General features: G+C 38.0%; 1 protein-coding gene across 1 annotated transcript; it reads right to left on the reverse strand.

Moving 5' to 3' along the window:
• Nucleotides 1-1616: 1616 nt before the first annotated feature.
• LOC113084967 (transcription cofactor vestigial-like protein 2) lies at nucleotides 1617-9269 on the reverse strand. Its single transcript, XM_026255053.1, has 4 exons — nucleotides 8959-9269; nucleotides 7728-8055; nucleotides 3670-4089; nucleotides 1617-2505 (listed from the first exon to the last, which is right to left on the reverse strand). Exons 1-4 carry the CDS (start codon nucleotides 9043-9045, stop codon nucleotides 2462-2464), a joined length of 879 nt encoding a protein of 292 aa, XP_026110838.1. The 5' UTR covers nucleotides 9046-9269; the 3' UTR covers nucleotides 1617-2461.
• Between the last annotated feature and the right edge of the window lie 1746 nt (nucleotides 9270-11015).

The raw sequence follows: 11015 nt of genomic DNA on the forward strand, positions 1-11015 counted from the left end.
TCCAGAGAGTAGGACCAGCCACTTTGAACGCTCTATTTCCTCTAGTCTTTTTACTTCAGTCTTCGAATTTCTTTTGCTTTGTTAATGTATCTTCCGTCATTCAACACCTGCCCTTTTTCTTATGAGACTCTTTTTCTCTTTCATATTGTCTTATAATATGTTTTAGGCACTCTCTCAGATCATGAATTCTGTGAAATATGGACTCGAGGCCACTTTAAAAATCACTAATATGTCTCTCTCGAGAAAAAAAGATTACATGACACAACAGAGTTCCTATGTTTGAAGAACATGACAGATGTGGTTTAAGGGTAACATGCTGCAGTTCTCTTAATGACAACAGGACAATGAGCTCTTTTGTGTTGAAATGGACAAAAGTACAGAGCTCATCTTGTTTTTTGCATGTGTTTCGTGGTGGTTTAAAATGTATATATGTACGCATTTGTGTTTGGTCATGTGTTAGTGCTTAGTGTACAGTTTATGTATGTATGTGTGTGTGTGTGTGTGTGTGCTGTGCGTGTTTGTCCATAAACATGTTTTGTTCCTCATTACTGTCTATCATAATAATTAAGTCTGTAATGTTTTTGAAAGAAGCCTCTTATGCTCGTTCACTAGGCTACACTTATTTGAAGGCATTATTGACATTATTGACAATGACAAGGCATGATGACAAGTGTTATTATTTTGGGTAACACTTTACAATAAGGGTACATGAATAATCATGTACTAATGCCTAAATTAATACTTGATTACATTATATGACTTATATTATATGCAGCTTTAAAAATTATGATATTACCTCAAAACCCACAAGGAATATCTGGAGATATGATTCCTAAAGAAATGACCAATGTAAAACATGCAGGTAAGGTCACAGCGTTTGGTGGGTGTCAGTACAGTTCACTCTCTATCCAGACGCAGGCTGCGATGATCCTCTACCTCCGCTCTATGACTTCTTGAAAAGCCAAACCACATCTCGTGATCAGACTCATACATACTGTGTTTGTACATGTGTTTTTGATAGAAAGTACAAAATAAATCATGAGCTGAGTTTAGTAAGTAGATAACAGTAAATTAATTATGATTGGGCCCCCTAAAGAAAAGTAATGCCAAGAGAATGCATTAACAAGCCATGAGTACTGTAAAGGTTCATTGTAAATGTATGTTAAGGAACTTTGTGGCGTGTATTTTTTTTATTCAAAACCAATGTATTATTTCTATATTCATAATCATATGTAGCTTATAACATAAATATAAATAGTTCCTGTTGACAGACAGAGATTTTGTACCAGCTGGCTGTCATGTTTTTTGGCAGGGTAGTCTTAGAGGAACCAACTATCCATGCAGCCGTTTATAATTTCATGATGAGGCAAGAGTGAGATTGAGCTCTGCAACATCAGTGATAAGCCTGGAACATCTTTCCTTCCAGAAGAACATAAACACAGTCTGATCAGTATCAAATCTGGGCTACAACAGCCCATCATTACACAACATATGAAAGAGAAATGAAGGTATTCTGTCTGTGACTAACATTTTAGCTGGAAATGTTTCTTTGGTACATGCTCATAACCATAGACATCATTTAAAAATGAGAAATAAGCCAAGAACAAGGCAACATATTTAAATGCATTTTTATTATGGAAATACAAACACTTGCTTACATTTTCAGTCTTAACAGAACAAGTCTGTTCATTTTTAATTCAGTAAAGTAGACCCACATAAAAATAAAAAATAAAATAACTTGCCACTTATAACAACATTTATGGAACCTTGTCAGTTCTTTACAGTGGTTCATTAACTTGGAAAATCACATCATGTTATCTCACTCTTTTATAAAGTATGGTTTATTAATTATTTGTGTTCTCTCGGGTTTATTGTAGCTGTTTAACACCATAGCACGTTTTCCAAGAGAAGAAAAAAAAACTAACAGCACTGGCCGTAAGTGTATTTTAATGAAAACATAAATACTACTGTAGATATATTTATATATATAAAAATACTGTACATGAGAAGAAAAAATAATGCAAAGAAACAATAAAAACACATTGCTGACATCCGTATTCAATCAAAATATAAACAGCCAGATTTTCAGAAAATGCATCATTTTGTGTATATACTGCACCATGCAATGTTTCTTGCATCTCACCGTCGAAACAAAGTACTGTAGAGGGCAAGCTGGATTTTTACACCACAATAAATTAATTTTAAAAAGATCAAAAAGAGAAAAGCGGATAAAAAAAAAACAGAAGGACCACGTGGTCTAGCATCTCTGCCTCCCCAAGGTGTTCTCTCATCACCCTATGTTCATATCTCCATGGTGCACACAAATAGTCCTGGAGCGTGTTCAGAGCGTGTGCTGCACTGGTGAAGAGAGCCGCTGTGTGTGGGGGCTAAAGTAACAACAGTTCAGCTACAATGGGCCAAACTGCAGACTTTAATTGGATGGTCAATGAAGGGCTTCTCATTAAAACCAGTAGAGCTCCTTCCCTTTCTTGTGGTGCTGGAGACCTGCGGTGCAAAGCAGACATGAACACAATGGCTGAAAACAAGACGGACCCATTCACACACACAATCTCCATGGTGGCTGCAAGCCCTCTATATAATAAGCACCAACAACTGAGGCCAAACAATCCATTTCCTGCCATTAACCTGGAGGGTGTGTGGCTTGTTTGCTTTTAACTTCATTCATGCACTTTTCTAAATAGAACATTGTGGAAATTTAATCTGTAATTTGTTAGTTTGGAAAATGAAGTTCTGTAGCAACTATGAAAACTTAATAGCTTTGCGTTCCAAACTGAGTTTACCAGCAAATTACTGATGAAGTTTCCTCAATGTTCAATTTAAAAAAGAAAAATAGCTAAAATGTTAAAGCTAAAAACAGTTGTGGGCAGTTTTATTTTTACGTTTTATATTTTATGTTTTTATATTTTTACTTATTATGTTTTATTTATTGTACTCTTGTGTCACAGATTGCCAACTGCCTTAAATGGTTAATCATGTGTCTCTGGGATTATAAGTAAAAAAAATTAAGTTTGATGAATAGCTGATGCTGACTTAGACTATTTGTTAATACAGTATGGACATTTTTGATGTTGCTCAGCCAGGTTATATAGCAACCTTGCAATTTTTTTTTATTTTTTAAAGTGATAACCTATTCTATGAATCGATATTAATCACTAACATAATCATTTGAAGAAGTACACTCTTCAGGGACACTTTTCTAAATTCCTAAATTTCAAAATTCTCCTTTTCTATCACATTTTGTTACTTTGTTTTTTGAAGGGGTGATTTTAAGATGTTGCCAAGATTTTGTTTAAAAAAGAGTTGATAAATGTTCATTGGAAATATCAGCATTAGACAATTACGAGAAGCAACTTTTAGTTATATGACCATGAACCATGAACCATAAACCCTTTCTGAACACATAATTATATCTCTAAATATTAAAATGTATTCATTTCCCTTGAAATGTCACAATGCAATTTATTTAATTTTATTCATATTTAAATTATGTAACATTTAAATAAATTATCTAGAATGTTTAAAAAAAATTATATCATTAAAAATTAATATTAATTAAATTATTAATATTCATTAAATAGGAAAAACACAAATTTTAACTACAATAACCTCATTATTTGAATTTTATTTTGCCACATTAGATCACATTACCTGGTTCCATGTTGAGAGCCAGACTTTGTGCCACTTCCCCAGGCGGAAGCAACCCTGGCCATGATGGGTTGGCGTCCAGCTTTCCCACATCATAATGCCCGGGCAGCGTCGAAAGATGAGGCGGCCGGACAGCAGGCATCAGTAGGGGTCCGTAGTGGGCATCCAGCCCAGGAGGGGAGTACAGTTCGTGGAGGGACCGTGGGGGGGGATAGGGCTGGCTCTGAGAGTAGCTCCAGGACTCTGATGGGTGCGGGTGAGCGTGTGAGTGAGGCAGACCCGGGTGCAGGGCCTGGGAGTAGGGGTCCATAGCATAGCTAGGAATGCCTGTCGAATCACAGTGGGGTCGACTGGGTGGAGAGGGGTAGTTACTGTCCCAGAAAGATGGAGGGAAACTGCGCCGACTGCTTGAGGCTGAAGCATCTAAAGCGGAGAGAAAAGTAAAAGAATCACAAAGAGAAACAGGAAGCAAAAGGTGTAATGTAATGTTACCATTGATTTACGGTGTATCATATTTTGTTGTTTTGCAGCCAGTTTTTGTTTTATCCAGCTGTATTTACTCAGTGCAACTTGACCAAGTGAAAGATGTAACTCCAACATGTAAAAAAGAAAAAAAAAAAGAAAAAGTGAGTTGAGGGATCACCCCTCTCCTAAAAATGATTGTAAACTCAATCAGTTGTAGACAATCACCTTCTCAATGGCACACAAAGCTATGTAACTTTCAGCTGTGATTATCTTATTTTGATTAGATCAGCATGGCAAGAGCTATCCTAGAGCATTTCAGTCCTTGGTAGTGCAGCTGAAGCAAACAATCAACAATGGTTGAAAAGCCACTGTCAACAGATGACCAGGATAAAGTTGCTCAAGTCAGGAGATGGATACAAAAAAAAAAGTTGTAAAAAGTCTTTATCAATGCCCTGAAGCACAGCAAATTCTATTATTAAGAAGTGGGGGGTGTTTGGTAAAACACAGACCCTCTCTGGATCAGGACGTCGCTCCAAACTGGATGAAAGAGCCAGGAAGAAACTGGTCAGAGACGAACAAGAAGCCTACAGCAAAACTCTGATGCAGTTACAGGAATTTATGACAAAGAGTGATCATTGTGTGCATGTAACAAAAATATCAGAAATTCTCCACAAATGTGGCTTATATGGAAGGTTGCAAGAAACTAAATCCAATGAGCTTTGCAAAAACGCACAATGAAATTACGAGGCCACATGGAATAAGGTGTAAGGTTCAGATGAGATTAAAATTGAACTATTTGGCTCAACACCAAACGATATGTCTAGTAGAAATCTAATACAGTTCACCATCACCAAATCCATGAATGAATGTTAAGAAGTGAAGTAAACTTCAACAGATTTCCACTGCTCGGGGAGTAGGAAGCAATGAACACTGAATAGGGACCATGTCAGTCGGAACACAGTTCATGCCTGAGCTCACTTCTAATGAGCTGATTATTTGAAGTGAGACATGCAAAATACTGAACTGGGGTCATGAGGACTGGAATTGAAAACTGCTGGTATTGTCATTATAATCCATAATTATGTCCCCACTGGATGCAACAAATGCCTAATTTATAATGTTTTTTTTTTTTTTTTGTCTCTGTGCCCCGGGACAGATGACATCAAAGTATATTAATGGGTGTAGCATTTCCGTCACATGCTTGAGGTATTCGGCCAATCACAATACACTGAATAGCTGGCCAATCAGAGCACACCTTGCTTTTCAGAGCGATGTGCTTTGTAAAAATCTATGCGTTTCAAGAAGGCGGGGCATAGAGAAGAAGCAATACTGTACAGCATGTGGAAAATAATATGTATGTGGAAAATAACCTTAAACCACATAAACCTTTTTATTACACCAAATACACAAAATAATGTTATTTTAAGCAACATCATATGACCCCTTTAAAGGAAAATATGTTGAAAAAAATGCACCAGAAAATCAACATATATGTCTTTTATGCAAAGTCTTTCTGTCACTGCAGTTGCTATGCTGACCTCAGGAGAATATAACCACTGTTTTAGCGCATCTCTCTTCGGTGTGCTTTAACTAACTTGTAATCTCAAGTTTGTGGTTCCTGAAATGTTGTCTGAACGCTGTTGAAACACTGAAACTTAATTAGAGGGGACCGACTCCCTCAAACCCTCCTCTATTTTCTACACCGGTGTCGGTCAGTTATCATATTATTAGAGGTTCAGCTGAGATGGCATTTCTCTGTGTCCCATTTGTCCACATATAAGGCCGTTGCACCTTGGACTTTCAGGTCAGCCTTGTCACATGATTTCACATGATTTCCAGCCCCACGCCCTCAGATGTCTTTCTGATTGAATCATGTGGTGTTCCATTTGCTTCTAAAGAGCTTAGCACACATCACAGAAATACACATGGCCACATGAGAGAGATGAGAGACGGAAAGAGAGGGGGGGGTAGAAAAGAAGAAACCCCATCAAAGAGACACAAAAGATGAAGAGGTCAAGATATTGGCCAGCAACAAAACAGCAGAAGAAAGACAAGCAAAAGGCACACACGTCTGTCTGTCATAAAGATCTATATAAGGCAGAAAGTTAAACCTGGAGAACCGCATGTGGTCTTCTCCTCCTTCATATCGGCCCCTCAGCACCTCCACAGACCTGCAGACCCCTGTCTCTGCTCGTGCCCCCACCTGTTGTTTTTACTAACCCTCTCGCCCCCCGCAACCCCCCATAGAATGTGGAGGGAGGGGTGAAGTATTTTTTTAGCCGATACTTTTATATTTAGAATTCTTCTGAAAAAAGACACCGGTGATGTAGTCATGATCAGAGGAGGGGTGGGCGAGCTCCTCATAAATCTGATCCTCGGTATTGTGAGCCGTTTAAACGCGATATGAGCTCGAGCCATTGCGCTTACTGCCACGTATAAACATAGTATCTGTTGGGAGGCAGGCAGCGTCTGAGAGACTAGATGAAGATGTCATTGGAAGGGAGCGAGGGAGGGAGGGAATATACCAAAGGTTCATTAAAGTAAACACACACATTAAGCACCACCTTGCATTGCAGACACTAGTGCAAGCTGGTATTCAACAGGCTACTCACGCTAACTCAGCTGGCGGCACAAAAGGGACAGAAAGTAAAAGAAATGTTTGACTATTTGTTCATTTTCAGGGATAGTTCACATAAAAATGAAAATACCGTCATCCCTCATGATGTTGTAAGCTCATTTTCTTTCTTCTGCAGAAAACGAAAGAAGATATTTTAAAGACCGTTTCAGCTGATTGTTGTTGAGTGATTTCCTGCAGCTGTTACCTTAAAGAGTTATCTCTACTTGATTTAACCCATAAAAGTGAGTGTTGTTTGAATACATTGAAGTAGGTTGGTTCAGTGATGTTAAATTACACTTTTGACTTCAATAAAACCAGTTAATTGAGATACTACTGTTTTTAAGTTACCTTTTCTGTGTATGTATACAAACAGCTGTAACATTCTTAAAAATGTCTTTGTTTGTATACCTCAGAACATTGATTTCCTATTGATTCAATAAAAGAACCATATTGAGTTCCCCAAAAGAACTTTCTTAAATCAATAAATCAATAAAACATTGAAGAAAAGATACATTTTTTCTTAGTTTTAAGAATATTTTAATAATCTGAACCTCTTTCCGCTATAAAGAACCTTTTGTGTAATGCAAAGTTGGATATTTAAAGTTCTTCATGAAACCAATGATGCCAATAAAGAACCTTTTTTTTACGTGTGCAGAAAGAAATATCTAAGTTTCACTGGTTTGGAACGACTTAAGGATATAATGAGATGACTAAATAATGACATAATTTACATTTTGAGGTGAAATGTCCCTTTTTTATGTATTTTATTTATCACTGACTTTGAGAAATAAAAGACAAATTCAAATTGATTTGATTCAATTCAGTGCATTGTATTCAAATGTAACTGAGCTGTGTTTACTTAGATGACTTGAGATTTGTGCATGTAAATTATTTGCAGTGATTTTAAATTATTTTTCTTTTGCCTGTGTCGTGCATCTGTCTCCATTCAAACTGATGAGTGCTTTTGCTGCACTCTTACCTGTGCTGGGATCACTGTGCCTCTTTTTGCCCTCTGCCTCCATGTAGGTGCTAAGAGCTCTGGAGAAGTGTTCGTCCACCACACTGCTAATGTCCCCTTGGTAGTAGGTGAAGAGGACACATCGTGAGCTCAGGTATTCTGCCTCCCCGACCTCTTTGTCCTTCGTAGCCTCCTCTACCTGCCCAGCTGAAGGATACGGTGATGAGGGCGGTCCCCCAGAGCTGGAGCTTCTTGCAGAAACCAGGACACCCTCCGAGCAGCACGGGGCCCCCACGCTGTCCATCAGATCCCTACAGCGAGACGAGGGGCTTCTCAGTCCAAGGGGTGCCTAAGAAAAAGAAGTAACTGAGAGACATTGCGACACATTCTGTTTGTGTCTGGTGTGTTTGTGTGTGTGTCTGACTGTGTCAGTATTTTTGTATGCTTGTGTGTATGTGCATGTGTTTGACCTTGTAATTATAAATGTATTTGTATGACAGTTGTGAATAGGTAAGACCAGGGCTAGTTGTCATATTCTCAGTAACTATACATTTGTGTCAAAAATCCTTACACCAAAGCTTGTTTTCTCTAGCAGTGGTTTGTATGTTGGTTTCAAACATCTTGTTCTAAAATCTCTTAAATCAGAATTACTTTTGTGAATTTAATCTTCAAAATTACAATATCATATTTGTATTACAATATATTTGGTTGGATAAAAAAAACATAGACATAATAAAGTTACACAAGTACATACAGTTAGGCTACCACCTGTGTTGTGAAAGTTATTTCATATTTATTTGTGCAATTTATCAATCACAATAGTCGTTGACCACAACACTTGCTTGATTTTTTTTTTTTTTTTTTACATTATATGCACTTTTTTGCTATTTCAATAACTGATTTGTTGTTTCCTATTTTTTACTGTTTAAATGTAGCTGAAAAGTTCATGCAAACGATTTAATGTCAACTTGTCCCATCTAATGTGACCACATTCCCCGCGCAAAAGGTCAAAGTCTTCAGTGAACTGCATCTTACTCAATTTTATTTCTGTGTAATAATGGAAAATAAAGGTTGGTGCCGATACAGCACCTAAGAAATTTTCACTGTAATGTGAAACTTGCCCCGCTCTAACAGACCTCACGCGCAGACCAAAAACATTCGTGACATAAACATTAAAAAGTAAATATACAATAACACTTAATTACAGTTTAAGCATGCACTTCCCATATGCATTGCGCGGAAACCTGCTTACCGGTAAAGTGCTGATAAACGCTGAAGCTTTGTGCGCGTACGGTGCGTAATGACCATAAGCCGGGTACATAACATCCAGACAACTCATGATAACCCGCTCGCTCCTCTTGGATCGTAGGCAGCGGAACTGTCGCGCTCTGTTTCACTTGCAGAAGCAGAGAAACGACTAAGAAGAGTCAGTCCGGACCGTGCAACATCTCGGTGTCAGTAAACAGAGCGCGCGGAGACTGATCGGTGATCCACGGTGACGCGCACCTGACAGCTGCGCTCGCGGGACTGTGGTTAGGTTTATACCACAGAATGCACCCAAGAAAGAGATTCACATGACGACCCCTCCCACCCCAGACCAAGACCCCCGACCACCCTCGAAAATTTTACAGCGTAATCCATACAATGCAGAGCACGTTTGGGCTACCTGTTTGGACTACCCATTTATCTATCATGATTGATGCCTAAGCAATTACATGTACCACTTTTTTGGAATAAATATATGCAATATAAATAGACCTATTTTGCATTCTTCCCCCCATAGCACAACTTTAAAATTTATAAAGGCATAACTTGTTGTAGCTCTAATTTTAAGTAAGATTTTTTTAAGTAAAAAAAAAACTTGCTGTTATCTTACTGTGCTGAAGAACATTGGTGGTATTTGGCTGATTCTCAGGGTGGCACAAAGGTGTGAAGTATAGACTGGACACCCAATCCATACCAGCACATGAGCAAAGAGATTCCTCTCAAATCTAGCTCACGTTATCACCTTCACTTAAACAAACACGAGGTCAGTCAAACACACACCTATTAATTTTGTCTCTGTTCTAGTATTAATATTCCAAATCAAAACTGTTAATGCTCTCCTCAAGAAGGAACCTCTTCTAGACCCTGCTCTGTTAAATGTGTCAGATATTCTCCCAGATATTAATATGATCACATTGGACCTTGAGTGCCAGGAGTTTTCTGACAGACATTCTAGAACGTTAAGAGAATCATGTGGAATATTTGCAGAATTTCATCCAGCAGTGTTAAACAGAGAGGAATGTCTCTGAAGTGTTTGCTCAGGGTCGACCGGGGAGATGTGTGCCAGAACTCTGTCAGCTTCAATTGACCAATAAATTCTCGGTCTAATATAATTGTTTTCAGACCAACTGCTTCTGCCATGTAAAGTGTCCAAAATTTCAGTGCTTTTAAATAATATAAACATTATTTTTCAATGAACTCAAGAACAAATGAACAAACATGCCAATTACCAATTTTTTTTTACAATATTAAAATATTTGATAAAAACATAATTAAAGCAAAATACTATTATTTATTATCATATTTATTTTTGTTGTATTTAAATATAGATAAAATGCCAATATCTTATTATTATTAATATCTTGTATAGGGTCACTTCTATAACAATAATAATAGTAATATAAATGTAACCTTATACAAGATATGAAACAGTTCCCGTGTATATTCACATTAAAAAAGCACTTGCAGAACTTCATGCAAATGCAACGTATTGATTTGTTTTAACACACGCAATAGACTCAGTTATGAAGTACATTTATGGAATGAGAGACATGGACACTTGAGACAAAGTTGGATCAAACTCCACACTGCTGTCATGAGTACATGCTTAACTATTCCTCGGTGGAGGTCAGAAGGTCCGGGACCATTAACCTCTCATTTTACATGCATTTAAAAGACTTGTTATCTGAATGTGTTCTGCAGTCATGGACATGCTGTTGCCCAACTAATGTCTGTCTCGGCTAAAGCATACTGTGAAACTTTACTCGCATTGGTGTGGGGTTTTTTTGGGTAACAGGGGGAATGATGCAATGCCACAGGGAAAGGGGTTGAGAGCTTTAGCGTGACGGACAGCTGCTCCTGATGACACGCAGCACAGAGTTTAAAACAGACTCTGCACTATGACCACATGTAGGATGAACCATTTATATTAATGGCCATGACCGATTGCTCTCGCTCTCTCTCTCTCTCTCTCTCTCTCTCTCTCTCGCTTTTTCTCAAAGTCTTCCCAGCAACACATATCACTCTCTCCTTCCTTTTTGGAAC

This window comes from Carassius auratus, unplaced genomic scaffold, assembly GCF_003368295.1.
Source record: "Carassius auratus strain Wakin unplaced genomic scaffold, ASM336829v1 scaf_tig00040984, whole genome shotgun sequence".
Taxonomy (NCBI): Eukaryota; Metazoa; Chordata; class Actinopteri; order Cypriniformes; family Cyprinidae; genus Carassius; species Carassius auratus.

What these genes read in the sequence shown, in the direction of transcription:
- LOC113084967 (XM_026255053.1), bottom strand. Translation starts at nt 9,045, where the DNA reads ATGAGTTGTCTGGATGTTATGTACCCGGCTTATGGTCATTACGCACCG. An exon ending in CGTTTATCAGCACTTTACCG is followed by an intron (nt 8,056 to 8,958) that starts GTAAGCAGGTTT and finishes TCTTTTTCTTAG; the next exon opens with GCACCCCTTGGACTGAGAAG. An exon ending in GGCTCTCAACATGGAACCAG is followed by an intron (nt 2,506 to 3,669) that starts GTAATGTGATCT and finishes TTTGCACCGCAG; the next exon opens with GTCTCCAGCACCACAAGAAA.